The sequence below is a fragment of the Malania oleifera genome, chromosome 10, assembly GCF_029873635.1.
Source record: "Malania oleifera isolate guangnan ecotype guangnan chromosome 10, ASM2987363v1, whole genome shotgun sequence".
Lineage (NCBI taxonomy): Eukaryota > Viridiplantae > Streptophyta > Magnoliopsida > Santalales > Ximeniaceae > Malania > Malania oleifera.
The window spans coordinates 54,375,915-54,394,748 of NC_080426.1; the positions used below are offsets into that span (position 1 = coordinate 54,375,915).

General features: G+C 34.0%; 2 protein-coding genes across 2 annotated transcripts; one reads left to right on the forward strand and one right to left on the reverse strand.

Moving 5' to 3' along the window:
• Positions 1-5,784: 5,784 nt before the first annotated feature.
• Positions 5,785-6,282, forward strand: LOC131166690 (DNA polymerase II subunit B4-like). Its single transcript, XM_058125267.1, has 2 exons — positions 5,785-6,006; positions 6,136-6,282. Exons 1-2 carry the CDS (start codon positions 5,785-5,787, stop codon positions 6,280-6,282), a joined length of 369 nt encoding a protein of 122 aa, XP_057981250.1.
• A 6,485-nt stretch (positions 6,283-12,767) lies between these two features.
• On the reverse strand, positions 12,768-16,258 carry LOC131165330 (probable WRKY transcription factor 41). The gene is made up of 3 exons (XM_058123008.1): positions 15,026-16,258; positions 14,753-14,881; positions 12,768-13,491 (listed from the first exon to the last, which is right to left on the reverse strand). The coding sequence occupies exons 1-3, from the start codon at positions 15,334-15,336 to the stop codon at positions 12,921-12,923; spliced, it is 1,011 nt and encodes a 336-aa protein (XP_057978991.1). The 5' UTR covers positions 15,337-16,258; the 3' UTR covers positions 12,768-12,920.
• Positions 16,259-18,834: the final 2,576 nt, after the last annotated feature.

Consider the following 18,834-nt stretch of genomic DNA (forward strand, 5'->3'; position numbering starts at 1 on the left):
GTAAATACTACATGTTATATTGTAAATAGAGTATCAATAAGATCAAAAATAGATAAAACACCATATGAACTTTGGAAAGATAGAAAACCTAATATTTCCTACTTTCATGTATTTGGTTGTAAATGCTTTATATTAAATACTAAAGATGATCTAGGAAAGTTTGATGCAAAGTCAGATGAAGGTATCTTCTTAGGTTATTCTACAATTAGTAAAGCTTATAGGATTTATAATAAAAGAACTTCTACGATCATGGAATCAATTCATATAACTTTTGATGAAACAAATAGTTATGACATTAAACATATGAATGATGAAAAAGAAGTTATGTGTCAAAAAGAAAAAGAACTTGAAATAAAAGAGGAAAAGGATAATGATGCTTTTAAATGAAAACTTTACAGAAAATTTGAATCTTCCTTAAGAGTGGAAATATGACAAAAATCATCCAAAAGAACAAATACTTGGTGAAACATCAAAAGGGATAACAACTAGAGCTTCACTAAAAAATATTTGTAATCATTATGCTTTTTTATCTCAAGATGAACCAAAAAATATTGAAGATGCTTTAAATGATGATTCATGGATTATAGCTATGCAAGAGGAACTAAATCAATTCAAAAGAAGTCAAGTATGGGAACTTATACCAAAACCCAAAGATAAATCAATTATAGGACCTAAATGGGTGTTTAGGAATAAGAAGGATGAAAATGGAGTTGTTGTAAGAAAGAAAGCTAGGCTAGTGGCACAAGGGTATAATCAAGAAGAAGGAATTGATTATGATGAAACTTTTGCACCTATGGCAAGGATGGAGGCTATTAGGATGCTTTTAGCCTATGTTGCCCATAAGGATTTTAAGTTATATCAAATAAATGTAAATAGTGCATTTTTAAATGGATATATAAATGAAGAAGTGTATGTTAAACAACCTCCAGGTTTTGAAAATTCTAAAAATCCAAACCATGTATTCATATTGACAAAAGCTCTTTATAGTTTGAAACAAGCTCCAAGAGCTTGGTATGAGAGGTTAAGTAAATTTTTACATAAAAATGAATTTACAAGAGGAAAAGTTGATAGTACCTTATTCATTAAATCCAAAAACAAAGATATGCTAATAGTTTAAATATATGTGGATGATATTATATTTGGAGCAACAAATAAAGATCTATGTAAAGAATTTGCCAAATGTATGTCAAAAGAATTTGAGATGAGTATGATGGGGGAGTTAAATAATTTTCTAAGACTACAAATAAAGCAAGCTAAAAATGGAACTTTCATAAATCAAACTAAGTACATCAAGGATATGCTCAAAAAGTTTGACATGGAACAAAGTAAACCTATAGGAACTCCTATGAGTACAACTACAAGTCTTGATAGAGATGAAAAAGGAAAGCAAGTAGACATCACACACTATAGAGGAATTATTGGTAGCTTACTATATTTAACTGCTAGTAGGCCGGATATTATGTTTAGTGTGTGTATGTGTGCAAGATTTCAATCAGCTCCCAAGGAATCACACTTAACAGCTGTCAAGAGAATTCTTAGGTACTTGGTAGGATCACTTGATTTAGGGTTATGGTATCCAAAGGACACAGATTTTAATATGATAAGTTATTCAGATGCTGATTATGCCAGTTGTAAGATTGATAGAAAAAGTACAAGTGGCACATGTCACTTTCTAGGACAATCATTGGTGTCATGGTTTTCAAAGAAACAAAATTCTATAGCTTTATCAACCTCCGAAGCTGAATATGTGGTAGCAGGAAGTTGTTGTGCACAAATTTTATATATGAAACAACAATTAAAGGATTTTAATTTAGAAAATAAAACAATTCCGATAAAGTGTGATAATACAAGTGCCATAAATATATCTAAAAATTCAATTTCACACTCAAGAACTAAGCATATAGACATAAGACATCATTTTTTGAGAGATCATGTTCAAAAGGAGGATATAATTCTTGAATTTATAAATACAAGTGATCAATGGGCTGATATTTTTACAAAACCTTTAAGTGAAGAAAGATTTATACATATTAGGAGGGAACTTGGGTTAATCCATAGCAGAGAAGTATATTAGTAGTAAAATTTCAAAATTTATATGCACTTTAAACGTCTAATGTTCACATCCCAGACGTCTGAACACTATAGCAGAAGAGTTTAGATGACTGAACCTAGGACTTCAGACGTTTGAACTCATACTGACTTTTACAACTTCCAGGTTTTCAAAACTTCAAATGTCTGTACTTATCTTTAGACATCTGAAGTCGCGGGATTTATATATTTTCAGCTCACTAAACCCTAAACTTCAGGCTTCTGAAGTTCCTTGCTTCATTCATCCGAACTTCAAACTCTTCATCTTCCCTCACTTTCCCTTCACTCCGACACTTCTACCCTACTCGGATTCATCACACGAAACTTAGGGTTACTGAAACTTTGTGTCTTCATGCCTCAAATCAAGCAGACTGAGAACAAAGGTCCTTCATTAGGGAGGGAAACCCAAAATATTGATAAATGGTTAGTTGCTCCTCGAGCTCGACTTCATTATCAAAATTCTTTGAGCTCTGTAAAACCAATCTTAGGTAAAGTCTTGGATGTATCATTCTTTGTCGCTGAATTTCCTGATATCCTTACATTGTTTCATGATATTGGATGGTTTGATTTTATCACTCAACAATCCAAGGGTTGATTTCCTCATTTAGTGAAAATTTTCTATGCAAATATGCAATATGAAGATGGGATTTTCTCTTTAGAAGTTAAAGGAAAAAAAATACTACTGAATTCTGAAATATTATCTCCCATTCTAAAAATTACTCCAGGAGAGTTTAATTGTCCTATGTTTGCTCAATCTTGGATCCTTGAACAAGGTTTTACTCCTGAAGCTTTTCTTCCTCTAATCATGACAAATGAACCTGTCTATTTTGCACATCCTCCATTGTACAAGCAACTGAATTTAAAAGGCCAAATTCGTCATAAACTACTTTCCACCAATATCATACCAAAACAAGGCTCTTTTGATCATCTTTCTTATATCAAATTCTTTGTTCTTTGGTGTTTGCTTAAAGGCAAAAAACTAGACTTCGCTAGTTTAATTGTTAGGTGGATGTGGACTGTGATGACCCAAATATATATATATATATATATATATATATATATATATATATATATATGATTAAAGTACAATAATAATAAAATAATAAAAATAGTCATTAAGTTAATATCAATACAGAAGTGTTTTTCTGTATTATCCTTGATTCTATGTTTGATGCATAAGAAAGACCTTATCTTAGCGAGTGCTCAGAGACCATTGCGGCTCAGTCGCTCCCTGGAGGTCGGTCTGGTCAAAATGGAATTTCATAAGATAAACAGGATAGACACTGTTTGTACACGTAAATAAGTATATATACATAAAATAGTGTTTTGACAGACATAATTTGTAGAAATACATAATAAGATGATAATAGTATAGGTATCATATGTGGGGCTCACAAGACTATGTGGGGTCCACATAAGTCCCGGAGCCACAAGATACTGTTTATATACGTAAATGAGTACATAAAATAATGTTTTAACTGATATAATTTGAAGAAATATATGATAAAATAATAATAATAATAATATAGGTATCCTATGCGGGGCCCACAAGACTGTGTGGGCCCCACATGAGTCCCGAAGCCGTATGAAGGTTTACACAAGTCTCAAAGCTATGTAGGATGCATAAAATCGTATAAGAGTTATTCGACTTACGTAGGATCCATTTGGATCTCGAAAGTTGTGTGGGGCCCACAAGACCATGTGGGCCCACATGAGTTTTTAAAATTCAAATTTAATTCTTATTCAAAAATAAATAATAAAATAAATAAAAACTAAAAATGGTTCAAAATTAATAATAATGATAATAATAATGATAATAATGATTAAGAAAAATAATAAAATAATTAATTAACTAATTGATTAATTAATTAGGTAAGTGATTAATTAAAAATTTATTTAATGGGAATGGTGGCAAGCACTCTCACATAGCCTCCATCCCCATCCCATACTCAACCCATACCTTGCCCATCCCTTGCCCATTCTTTAATTTTTAAAAATTATAATTTCACCCATCTCCCCATACTTTTATAAATTTCATTTCTTCCCCAAAATTTCCCTATAAATAGGGAGCTCTCAACCTTCATTTTTCACAACAATTTTTCAAGGAAGAGAAGGATTAGTGAGTGAAAGAATTTGTGGTGGAGAGAGAATTTTGAGTAAGTTCTCACTCACCCACTCTTTCCGATCTCATTGCTTAAAGATAGTTTTTGTGTTCGTAGCACACGGTAAAAGAAGAAGGTAAGTAAATTTTGATTATGTTAGTTTTTTTTATTTAAAATTCATACCCGAGTTTATTTTATAAGTAAATTTCAATTATGTTAATTAGTTCCACAAAATTTCCATGAGTTTATTTTTACGCGTATTTAATTATACCAGTTCTATCTTTAATATACTTGTATCTATTTTTGGGTTAAGAAATGTTTTAATCCCCTCGGGTAAATTTTCAGCATTTCTTTTTATTCAAAAATAAAATTATATATATTTTTAACACAAAAATTGTGTGGCATGAGTTTATTTCTACATTACAATTTTATGTAAATATGAGAAAAGATGAGATTTTTAAGATATTATTTTAAATTACATAAATTATAATAAGATGATTTTAAAACGCCTTATGGCAACGAAAGTTCAAAGTTACAGATGCTCGGTACCGCAGCTTAAAGTTTATACGGATCAGAGTGCACCCACACTGTTTACAGAGTGGTTATTTATGTTAGTGGATTTCTCCCGAGTGCACACCTAGTTCCGGACCAGGATTTAATAAGGAAAATCTCACTTAAAGTTTACGTACATTGATTTAGTTTGGTCGGCCAGTCAGCTAAGTCCAGTCTTCGGACCGCACAACCCAGTTATGGGGGTAAACATGACTTACGGCAAACAGGCCTAAGGGTGATTTTTTTTATAATATATGTTTATACATATTTAATTACGTGTACAAAGTTACTGATGATTTGAAGGAAAAGTGTAAGTTTACGTGAAAAGGATCATTCTGGTACTTAAATGACGATCTAAGGAAAAGTATATGTATGTTTATCATAAAACATTTTTACAGTTTTAAAGTTAAAAGTTTAATTTAGCAGTTATAGTATATGATTATAAAAAATTTACTGTTGAAATTGATGACAAAAGTTTTATGCATAAATTTTTAAATTTATATTTATTTTAAAAGCAGTATTGAAGTTATAGTATTAAATATTGTTTTACGAAATTCTTTAAATGCTCATTTTGGCCACACACTAATAATAATCTTATTTACTTACTGAGCGTCGTCTCACTCCAATCGTATTTTATTTCAGATAACTCTGAAGGACATGTCGGAAATCAAGCTTAGCAAACATGCGGGTGGGGATTAGAAAAATAAAGATTGATTAGAAATATTAGTATGATTTTAGATATTTATGTTTGTGTAATTTTTCTTCTTTTGAAATAAATGATTGTAATATGGATAATTAGCGCTCTGGTTTAAATAAAAGTTGAGTTTATTTGCTTCCGCTGTAAATCAGTAGTAAAAAGTTAATATCCCAGGCCCCTCGGGGTTGGGGTGTTACATGGACCAAGCTAGAATCAAATCGAGTTATCCTACCTTATGGAGGAATTCTCACTCTTCTCTTTACTCACCTTAACATTACCAATATTTCTGAGTTTTTCATAAAAACAACCCGATATGATCTTTTTAATGAAACTTCTCTCAAGCAAATGGGATATGATAAGGGACGTTCCGGATGGTATTTGAAAGCTGCAAGGACTACACATGCACCACCTGCATCTGCAATAGCTTCAGCTTCAGCCTCAACCTCAGCCTCTGCTCCAGTATCAACAGTTGCTCAATCTTCTTCCACACAAGATTTTGGCTCATCTCCAAAAGCACCTTCTTGGTTCTTATCCTTTCAACATGATTTCTCTAGTTTCTCTTCTAAAGTACACACTAGTCTTCAAAATATCAAAGAAAAGGTCACATCAATCGACAAACGGGTCACTCATATAGAAAAATATCATGCCAAAACCACTAAGAGCAGTGATCCCATGGACATTAGCTCTGCTCCTCAGAGTGGAGATGATGATGATGCTGCTTCTGTAGAAAACGAAGGAAATTCTGAAGATGAAGGTGATGAAGAAAATACTGAAGAAGAAGGGACTCAAGAAGAAGGGGGAGAAGAGGAAGAGAAAGGAGATGGTTCTCAAGAAGAAAACTAGGAAAGCTAGATGTTCTCTAGTTTAGGTTTCTATGTAGCTTTTTGTTTACAAGAATCACATCTTATGTATCTCAAATTATCTGTACTCTTGCTCAAATGTAACTTTTTGGTGTATGGATCATATATATATATATATATATATATATATATATATATATTTGGAGAATGACTTTTGATGGTTCTTTATCATTGTCTTACTCTTTTTGATTAATGACAAAGGGGGAGAAAGAGTACTTGTGCTTAGTAAAGATAAAGTAAAAGTACATGATTATGTAAAAGTACATGTGAATTTAAAAGGAAAAAGAGCATTTAGTAAAGATAAAGTAAAAGACCATGTGAACTTGAATAGATAAATTGATCTTGATGATCCATGTGTGAACTTGATTTTGAATATATATGAATTCACATAAGAACTTGGTTCTTGGTTATATAGGAATTACATGGATATATGAACTATATGAACTTTAAATTTTCTATGGTTTATAGCAAGGGGGAGTTTTTTATATATATATGGCTTGCTTGTTAATGGTCATAGTAAGGGGGAGTAATTCATTTTACATAAATCTTTTATCTTTACTCTTTGTTTGTCATCATCCAAAAGGGGGAGATTGTTGACCTAACAAAGTCTTTCAATTGGTTTTGGTGATAACAAACAAAGGATGATTTAACTTGAAAAGGTTGAGTTTTGGTGTTTCAGAAAATATGGATCAAGTACAGTGTAAGAGAAGATCAAGTATAAGTCAAGTATGAAGACAATTTTTCAATGATCCAAAGAGAGTTTAACATATTTGAAGCTCAAGCAAATTGTTCAAAGCATCTCAAGAGCGATGAGAACTCAAGCATGATGGCTTAGGAAACATATTTGTATGTATTTCAAAAGCCAAAATATCATTTGAAATATGTTTTGAAGCTTTTTCAAGAGTTTATAAAGATTTAAGGACCTATTTAAGAGTATTGAATTAAGTTTTATGAAGATAATAAGAGAGCAAATTAGTTTTTAAAGAAAGATATTTATAAAACAGGATTTTTAAAGGCTCAGATGACTGAAGTAAAGGTTTCAGATGACTGAACTTTAAGTTCAGACGTCTGAAGATTAAGTGCAAACGACTGAAGAATTAATAGAACAAGACAAAAAGTTGCAATAGCAGTTCAGACGTCTGAACTTGTGATTTTAGATGTCTGAACCCAAACTTCAGACGTCTAAACCCAGACTTCGGACATTTGACCCTGTATTTAGTTTTGTTTTAAAGGGGATTCGGGAACTTCAAACGTCTGACCTTGAATCCTCAAACGTCTGAACACTGTTCAACGGGCAAAAATTTTAAAACTCTTATTTTTAAATTATAATCGTTTGAACCCCAAATTTTCTAACAACTTGGGAAACTCTTTAAAAAAACTCTTGCAACAAGGAAACCTACTTGGAAGCCTATAAATACATGGTTCTTGTGAATCAAAAATTATCCCAAGCATTGAAATTCTCTCAAAGCTCTCTTGCTCTAAAAATCCCTTTTGATCAATCTCTTGCAAAGTTGAAAGTATTGTTGTTCTGATATATATATTTTTTTTGCATCAAATCTTGAAGAAATACTGATTTCTCATCTGGAGAAAAGGATTTTGGTGAATTCTATGAAAAGCTTCAAAAGTTTATTTCATTCTTGATATTTTATCTTTTGAAGTACATAGTTTTGATTTGTACTAATCTGCTCTTTGTGTGAGCTTCTCTTGTACACCAGATTTTGATATTTCTATTGTAGATTTTGGGCGATTCCAGGCTATTGGAATGTTGACCAAACAAGGGCATATTGTTTGGAGAAGGCAAGCTCTAGCCTCGATCAAAGGAGTGGTTGTAAACAAGCGTTGTTCCACGTGGTAACAGAGCTATTATAGTGGAACCCTTCGGTGTTTTGCCAAGGGCGAGAACGTAAGCTGTGTTGAAGCCAAACCTCGTAAAATATCTTGTGTCTTTCTCTCAATTTTACATACTATACTTGCTGTGTTGTATGATTTAAAAGTGCAGGTCACAGGTTCTAAAGAGAAAGAAACAAAAACTCTTGGTATTTAGAAAGTACGTTTCGATTAACCGTTTGCGGAAACCCAAAAGGGAGTACGTTGGTTAATCTGCAGAAATCTTAATCAAGATAAGTGCATACTAAAAGTTTATTCAAAGAAGGTGATAAACATTCATAGGGAAATCAACAAAAGCAAAATTATTCTTGATTGAATGGTTGAATTATTTTAGCTTTATTGATTGTCTTGTTCATTTAAATTACAAGTATTCTAAAGTGTGATTATTAGTTATTTGTTGTGCTTTCTTTAGTGTCTTAAGAAAAAGATTAAAAATTATCAAAATTAAAAAGATTCCAATTCACCCCGCCCTCTTGGAAAGCTATTCCTAATTTCACGATCTACGCTTCTCAATAACAGTCGAGATTGAGCCACGTCAACGATCCACGCCTTTTTCCACTGCTCTGTTTGATGGCCTACATGTGGCACACTATCCTTCAAGCATTTAGGGTGCAATGTGGCCTTATCCCAGCCATTCAAATGGTGCTTCTTCAAGACGGCTGCAGTCGTGACACGTCGACAATCCGGAGTGCCTTGTACTGTCCACCCGGCAACCAGCACTTGGCCCGATTTTGTCAATCTGGACTGATTCCTCATAAATCGACAGACCCTTTGAACCAGTTTTTGAATCGGATCCATGTATTTTCTTACTAATATTTTGTATTACGTTATTTATTTGCTTAAAAATTTAGGAAAAATATGAAAAAAAATCACAAAAAATTCAGAAAAATCAGAAAAAAATTGTTTTTGAGGTCAGAAAATTGTTTTTACACACTTTTCACATAGAAAAATAGAAAAGATTCCAAAAATCTCCCAATAAAATTTGAAAAATATTATTTAATATCTAGAAAAATTCTATAAATTTTTTAAGTAAATCTGGGAGTTATTTTCATGAAATATTTTCTCGATTTTCTATCCCTATGATTTCAAGAAAGGGATACGACCTTGTTAAGCTTCACATGCCCTAATTCTAAGGGATGTATTATTATAGGTACTATGTTACAAATGTGAACACTTGTGTGTGATTTAGTAGTGTTTTTGTAATATTTTTTTAAAAAGGAATAGAATAAAAGGCTATTACATTTTTTTTGGGGATAATCTTCAACTAATTAGATATTGTTCGTAGAATAGGTATAGGGGGTGCTAGTACCTTCCCCTCACATAACCAAACTCTCGATCCCGATCATGGTAATGCAAACTGATTCTACCCTTAATGGGGTGGTAATCATGTGTTCTAACCACACTTTAAAAGGTTAGTGGCGACTCCAATGTCCATTTTTCAAGAAAATAAACATACTTATCATTTTTATTTCGCCCACCCTAGGGCACATTCGCTCCTGGGACGTCGTGACAATATTTATTAGGGTTGAATCTTTGAAACTTTTATCATATACATCTCATTCAAAGAGTGCAAAAATTATTTTTGAAAAAATATTCCCTTACTCTACTGAGCTTATGTCATATCATTAGAGTACATATTAATTAGAGTTTCAACGTGTACATCCCTGTTTATTTTTTAGAAGCATTTATTTGTACAAATATTTGACATCTTTGTATTCTAGGCGTGACCTGAAGAGGAATACACCATCCTGTAAGGTATACCGGTTTGGCTCTAACCCTGTTAGGTAAGCTAGGAAATACACCATCCTGTAAAGTATGTATGGTTTAGTTCTGTCCGAAAAGTGAACTGAGGTGACTCCACCTCGTAAGGAGAATTGGTTGTGGCTCAGCCCTATAATTGAGTTGGGGAGACTCCGCCCCATAAGGAGGAACTAGTTTGGCTCAGCCTGGTCATTAAGCTAAGGTGACTCTGCCTCGTAAGGAGAACTAGTTGTGGTTTAGCCTTGTAATTGAGCTAGGGAGACTCCATCCCATAAGGAGAAGTGTAAACAGCTTCTGCTCTGCCCGTTTAAGTAAGCAGGTTAGTGGAATCCTTGGGGGTTTGCCTAAGGCGGGGACGTAGGCAGGATTGGCCGAACCTCGATAACAATTCTTGTGTGTGTGTCTTTCTCTATCTCATTTATTTTTCGCACTTCAAATTTGGCACATGTGTGCTTGCTCTCTTATTGTTATAATTATTTTGCATACACATGTTTAATTTAAATGAGATATGTTTCACGTGTATATTTGCGTTCAGCAGCTAATCATTTCACATACACGCTCTAAATCTTAAATGGGATATGATGTGGTGTTTGTATGCAACCATTTAATTTATTGAGAATGCCATATTTGTTTTAAATGTTTGCATACTTGATTATTTGGGGGATTTGAGATTGCTTAGAAAGACTCTAGGTTGTGTAATACCTATGGTTTAAAACTCAACATATTTAACCTAGGAAGAATTTTTAAAACTCAATTCACCCCTTTCTTGGGTAACGAAGTGAGGTCGTGGGTTTGAGCGCCCCAGGGTAGCTGCTGGGGGGAGGGGGAGATTGTTGGCTTTATGGGGTCCAGCAATCAACCCTATCCGAAATAGGGCAAGGGCCCAAGGATCGCATTGGCTTGGTGGGCCAAGCCCGCAGCACCCCTACTTGGAACTGGTGCAGCCCCTCATCACCACCTGATGCTTAGTGCAGGGTTCTGTGCTATCGTTTAAAGGTATTGGTTGCGCCCCTTCTAGCACAAATCGGTTTTAGAAGAATCGATAGCGCCGATCCTGATAGTTATAAGATCTCCTTACATCTCTTAGACTAGCGAAATCATACCTACACTAATTATGAGATATCCTTACCAATGATGCTAACCTTTATCAAGAAAACCCTTCAACACCTAAGATCTTCAAGACACCTGATAGTTTCTCCTCCTTAGGGTTTCTTCATTCTCATTGTGTGTTTTCTCTCCAAGATCAAATAGGTTAACTTGTGAATCCAATAGGTTAATCGTCTCTTCAATATCCTTAGGCCTCCAAGAACTTGTTTTATAAAACAAGGTTTTGCCCTAATGAGCCCTCTTCAAGAATTACCCCTTAAGGTGCAAGGAATTCTTTCCTCGTCCAAAAACGTGTGTTTGGTCACTCTTTTCCTCTCATATTTTCTCAACAAAAAAAGTATATCTAGACCAAAACTACCATTCTTTTCTAATGAAAAGAGTATATAGAAGTTCGAAAATATGAAATTAAAACTTGAAATAACATTGAATCAGAATTGTACTTGCTAAAGCCTAAGAAGATACCGGGGGGTCTATTTTATTGCTCTCAATTTAATTTTTGTCCATTATTTGCTCCATTAATCCAAATATTGCCCTTGAATTTGATTTTAAGGACCTAAAAAAGCATTCCAACTACCTAGGATTTAGAAATTAAGGTACAAAGTTAGTCCAAAAAAAAAAAAAAGGTGTCAATATTAGCCCCTTTTTGTTAATCTCTTTTACTAGAAGAGTGCAGCAAAGCTAAATGCACTAATTTTTGTTCAAGGACTAACTCTAGATGATAAAATGAGCACCACGTCATAACAAAAAAGGATTTCTAGATATATGACAAGAGAAAGAAGTAGTGGGCATGCTTCTACACAAAAATAAAAAGAAAAGAATGGTCATGTTTCCAATTATCATCTCAATGTTATGAAAAGCAAAAAGTGTGTGATAGTGTGTCCATCTAACATTTACACAATTTTTTTTTTTTTTTGAAAATGTATATATAAAAGATGTAGTGGCACATGTCCATTACCATCTTTACATGTGAAAAGAAAAAAGAAAAAAAGCTCTGATAGTATGTCAAGCTTCCATATCAATTGCTACTTTTTGTGTATGGAAAGAAAACGATGTTACGACTCTATTCAACTATCATCTATACAAAAAGTAAAAAAGATGACATATAGTCATGTGTCAAGTCGTCATCTTTGCATATGAAATAAAAACACTACGGGGTATCCGTTTATCCCTTTAGTGAACTTATTCGAGTCCATCCCACGATTCCGAAAAAAAAATCAAATTTTCTAGTTGCGCCAACATTTGACAACTACAATCTTGAAGATTCCAATCTTCTATTTACATTAATTCCATTCTTTTTGAGAACTAATTTTTGAATTTCTTTTGCATCCACCCCTTCTTATTCTCCAAATCTATTTTGTATTGGTGATGCAAATTAAATTTAGTGAATTTTGCTCAAGTCAAACATTCTCTTCTTATTTTTCTCATAAATTTTATCATTTATTATTTTATCCAGCCTCACCAGAGTATCTTCTTGTCAAGGATTATTATTTTTGTGTAGACACGCGATTATTAACTAACATATAATATGTTTGCTTAGTTGAGAACTACCCCATTCCTACTGTCAAATAAAGTTAATTTTATCTCATCGAAGATACTCTTCTAAGTGTCATTTTTGTAAGAGACTCTTCTAAGTGTCATTGGCATGATTGCCTTCATTTTGAGGCCACAATTATTTTTCATTTTTTTTTTTATTTAAAAATACCTGAGCTACTCTAAAATAAAAATAGCACTTTCTCTGTCATTCCCAGTGAAAGCAAAAACATGAAAATTACGGAGCATTTTTGCCCAATCTTCCCTACTTCAACTTCCCAAAAGAAAAGCAAAAACTGTGAAACACGGCTTTCCCCGACTACAAAACTACTTTTTCTACACTGAAAAACAGAAATCCAAAGAATCGAATGAGAAATTCGGGTCCAACTCCACCGGTTCAAGAGGGAAATCCAATTCCACAACCGGAGAATTGGTGACCGAAGTCGGAGCAGAAATGATCTCTGTGAGATCGGAATCCGAACCCTGCAAATTGTAATCCATCCCAAAGCTGTTCACCAAAGGATAGTTGAATTCCGGCGTACTGCCCGGAGATATGAATGCGGAAGGGAAAATACAATCCTCCTCGTTTTGCAAACCAGTCAATGCAGATGGGAATTCGGAGAATGGCGGAAGTACTTGCTCCCCAGGCTCCAGCTCTTGGTCAGCTTTAAATTTAAGCCCTGTTTCTAAGTTGAGAAGAATTTCTCTTGATTGGTCTGGCGCCTTTTCTTCCTGGTGAATAAAGTTATGGTGGGTTTGTTTGGGGAATTGCTTTTCCACTGATTGGGTGCAAGTGTGTCTTCCTTTGTAGGATATCTCAAATACTGAGGGGTCTTCGTCTAGTCTCTGAACTTGCTTTGTGGCCAAACAGCCTCGTGCATGTCGATGACTGCATCTAAAATAGCCCCTGCAATTGCAATAACACTTGTTAGCAAAAATTGGAACTATATAGAATTCATTTCCACATACCACATGGCCCATATGCACGCATAACGTGCATCTTCCCACCTACACCCCCCATTCATTTACATGCCTACTTTTCAAAAATTATACTAAATGGGCATGAGGGACATTGGCTACACCACATCACATGAGAATTTAAAGCAATCGTTTTAGCACCCAAAAAAAAAAAAAGTGTATTTGGTGAAAGAAAAGTAGGTCCATAAGAACATGTGTTTGCTGAAAGATTTGGTAGGTTAACAAATAGATTATATTTTTGTTGATTCTACATTAGCCTGGTTGTGAACGTTTGATACTGACATGAATACCATCCACTAAAAAAAAAGACAAAAGAAATTAAAAAAAAAAAAAAACTCAGCTTCAACACTAGCTACACTAAAAAAAGAAAAGAAAAAAAAAAGAAAAAATTAATCAGAAATGCTAATTTTTAAGGGTTCGTATTGTCGGGGTTCTAAAAGAATAGATCCGGGGACCAGTGTGAATTTTAACTTCCAACCTCAAACTAGGGTACGCTTTTGAAACTCAATGTGAAAGCGGCAGCAAGATCATACGAATTCAAAGCAGCTCAGCAAGTAAATTCTAGCGGTCATATTTTCTCAGCAATCAATCAAGTCTCTCCAAGCTGAGTACATGGCCACATGGGGGCATTTAGTTGCCTGTGTCCTCTGGATAAGTTCCAGTTTCGCTTTTTAAAGTCTTTTGTCCTATTTAGAAAGAGTGAGAGACTATGCTTTGCTGGCCCCATGTGGAAATGATGTGCGTCTCAGTTTCCACCTGCATTTTTCTTTTGCATTAAAATTTTTAATGTAGATAGTTCATCCTATGACAACATTGCAATCTACTTCTCATGCATGCTTATTCCGTTTCAGAAAATATCTACCAACAAATAAGAACAATGCATTTTAAAACATGTTCACCGAAGATGGAAGCAATTCAAATACAAAACATGGAAACAAAAATAACAAAAGCCATAAGGTGCATGCAACATCTACTCAGTTCTTCTAGAGCAAACAAAAGGTATGGGAATATGCCACCAGAAGACAAAACCGAAAAGCCAAAAATCGAAAACAAGAACACAGATTTTTTGCGTGAAATTGTGGTGCAACGGGCGTTCTGTACAAATAGTTTTTTGTTTTTTTTTTTTTTCAATTATCCAAAAGCTCATAAATGTTAAGCCAAGAAACAGAAAATATCAACCCCACCCTCACCTTGGGAACTTAGCTCCAAGGATATCCTTCTGCCCATATTTTCTCCAGCTATGGCCATCATCAAGAGGCCCTTCCGAACCTGTCCCACTGCAGAGACGTACTCGTCGGGTCCATTGCTGCGCTGTCTTTCTGCAACACATATGTAAAGCAAATTAAAGAAGCTGACCACTAAACAAAAAGTACTTGATCAAAATTCATAATTGATTGATCAGTCAGAAAGTTAACCATAAAGATTAATTTTTGGTACGTGTTAGACCTGAAATTAAATTTTACCTCCTCTTGGAGACATAACTGTTGGGTTGATCCTTGAAATCGCGATCGGAAATCTCGCTCCTCGGACTACTACCGGCAAGGGACGGTGGGGTGTTGGGCGGAGACTCAAACTCCACGCCGGCAAGATCACCACTGCATTGTAGCATTTTGAGTGCTTTGTCGTAGGAAGAAAGTATCCTTTCAACTAACAGTTGGCGGACTTTTGGCGACGATGCAGGATGGAGATGGTTTCCTAGCTCCTTCGCCAGCTCCATCCCTTGGTTCAGCTCATTGATGAGAGTACTCTGCTCCGGCTCCTTCCACTTCTCCATCTAGAAATGAATTACAAGACCCAGCGACAAGAAAAAGGAAAATACTAATAACAGCAAGCAAGCTAAGGGATCGAATTGTTTCGGGAAAACTAGCTCGCTAGAAGTAGCTGGCAAAGACTAAATTGAGGGCTCAATTGATCGAACGGTAGGAAGCTTAGATCAAGACTACAAATAACCATGCAAGAGGGATATACGCATCCACCAAAAAAGCAGAAACATGAAGAATCACTTGAGGGCTGAAAATTGAAATGAAAGAAGCCAGCTGAACTTAAATTAAAACCCAAAAGAGCTAGTGACAGGATTGACTACATAGAATTCCAAGTATTGAACTTAGTTTCCTGCAGGAGGAAGAGAGGGTGAGTGGGATGAAATTTGAGGAAGGGGAATTTAAAGAGGAGAATTGGTAATAGGCTGTATGGAAGGACAAGCCACATTTCCAACACAGAAGAAGTTGGGAGGAAAAGGGATAACGATGTATCAGTGAAAAGTGAGGCTGGATCTTTTGAGTAGAGACACAGAAAAATCAGAGGACAAAGAAAATCAAAGCATCTTGTTTTTCCACGGGGGCCAAGTATCTGGTCCAATCATCATTAATTTCCTTGTAAGCGGCGAGAATGGGAGAAGCAGGGGAAAGGTCCAATTAGGAATTGCTGACTGCTTCAATCCTCCATGCACGGGGTTGGGTCGTCTGACCCACCTCCCCCATTATTTGCATGTATCATTGAAGTGCGAGGAAGGAACAATTCTAGAGGTTATTGAAAAGTCAGAGAGAGAAAGGGCAATAGATGAGAAGAGACCGTGAATCTTCGAGCCTTCTTCCGCATTCAAGAATAAAAATAGGCCCGAAGCAAGTAGAGTTGACACTTGACGCACGCGGGAATATGGCGTCATGGTCGCCCCTCCCATACGCTCATGCTCCAAGACTTCACAATATTCACACTGGTCATTATCTTATCCAATATGCACAAGGATTATCTCCTAAATTAACAGGCGGTGCAGAGTGTGTTTACCCTTCTTCGCGTGTTTTAGGGGACATCATAATATAGTTTAAATTTAAAGATTTTTATGTTCAACGTTTCAACTTTGAATCAAAGAAACGAGCCATTGAATCATGATCACCAAGTAATATGCATCTAAAATACTAATCCTAATCTTTATATTAATATAATTGGAAAAGCTATCATTTCGTTAAATTTTTCTTTTAATTCTATTGTTACCACATTATAATGCAGGCAACCGATTAGATCATATAGATATCTCTTCTTAGTCTAATAATGAGAGGATTGTGAAGAGATATGAAATTGGAGATGCACTATTTCATATTGTAAAGCACAACATTTATGTGAGCTGAGAAATTATTATATACATTACCAAACTTAACTTGATTTCACCATGCACGTGTATTTAATAATTTTTTTTTTTTTAAAAAATTATCATGTTTTGCACATATATTCAAATGTGTCATTACGACTAATTTACAGCCAGTGACGACCATATCACCATTAATATGTTGATGTAATGTTTATAATTAATTTTGGATGACTCATGAAACACATATAATATACATATGTGCATAGGGCACAATTCTCTAGAGCTTCGCCAAAGAATAATCATTAACAAATTTTCTATTATATTGAATGCAAGGTTTCTACATTTGAAATTTTAAATTCTCACTAAAGACAGTTTGGACCATGGATTCGGCTATCTTCATGGTATAACTCAAGTTCATCATAGTTTCTAATAGATTTTGACAAAAGTTCCCCCTAATTATTGTTGTGGTTGTAATTTAATTATTTAATTTCTAATTAGAAAGGTTAGCTAAAATTGTTCATGTACACACTGCAGATTTGGAATGAGACAAGAGGCCTTTGAAAAGATAATTTTACCCTCCTTAAAGCATATTGTAAACAAATCTAATATTTGATTTTGAAAAGTGTCTCTTAGTGCACCTCTACTTTACTTTCTTTTATTTGCTTTTATAAGTTAGTAAAAAAATCTTGAAGAAAACTTCCATTCATTTAAAAAATATGTATAATTATAAATGTATATTCTAGGTCTTATATAACTATATCTAGTCAAAAAGCGCCCATCATAATTTCTCCTTTTTAATATGCCAATAATTCAATGGTGGCTTACTTGTTCTATTTAGTCAATGTAGATTGATAACAATACTTTGATTAAATTGTAACTACTAGAAGAGTCAAATGAGACTTATTATTATTGAAAAATAAATTTTTTTATGTTTTTGTAATAATTTATAAGGGTAAAGCTATCTTTTCAATTGCATTTTTACATTATGTCAGATATGCGATGTGTGTGCATGCGAATTATTTCCATCATTTTTTAAAAAAAATTTGGAAAAATATTACTCTAGTAATAAGAAATAAGGTAGAATATCAGCAAGACCTAGGGGGAGGACGCTGATCCGTAAGTTTGGTACCACACCAGAGGGTCCGAAGGGCTTGTTGGTAGCTGGAGTTCCTATACAATCCAAAAAGAAAAAAAGAAAAAGGAAATAAGGTAGAACATTACTCAAATGCTCAAAATAAGAATGCAAGATGTTTATGACGAAAAAGTAATAAAGTAAGGAAGGTTTATAAGGTAATCTAGTAAGAGGGATTTTACCATGATGTGCTCTATTTAATAATTCAAATAAATCATATACTTTCTCCTTGTATGATTGCTAAAATTTATCACTGTTAAGATTAAAATAACCTATCAAAAGTCAATTTCTCATATCGTGGTCTATTTTATGTATTTGTGACAAAGTTCTTTTTTTTTTTTTTTTGGTCTAAAATAAAAAGATCTATTTTTTAAAAATTTTAGGAGGGGAGGGGGAAGACTTGAACCAAACAGATGGAATCAGTGAAATGCTTGCTGGTAAATATGTTTTCTATGGTCAAATGATTTATTTATTATTATTATTTTTAAAAAAAAGTCAAAACATGATTTGAGGCTTTTCCCAAATGTCTTCACATTTTGAAAACTCAACACACATTGCTAAACATTCATGGGATCAAGCCCAGCTACATATATAAACAATTCAATCTCTTTTTTTTTTTTTTGGCTAAAGGGAGGGGGATGTAATTAAAATTCATAATACTTATGCATTAGTGTGAGTGAGAAAGAGAATATATGTATGCAAATTTCATTTTCAACTATGAAAGAGGTTGGGTGAAGTGTAAATTAATTAAACATGATAACTATAGTGAACTGTTAAAGCAAAAATAACGTTGTTGTTGTTATCATAAAGTCACTTATAAATTCTAATTGTTTTGCTAGAAGTGTGTAAAAAATATAATTCTAACAAAACTGTAGATTTGCTAATAAGCAAAAAGATTTTTTTTATAAATTTATTTATTCAACCTTCCTTTAATTCATATGGTTTGGTTGAGGAATCAAGAGATAATGCTCTTTTGTTGTGTCCAAGAAAATATTCTTTCCTTCTTCCTCACAACTTGCTTTTGAACTGTTGGCTGAAATTGACTTGGTTAATTT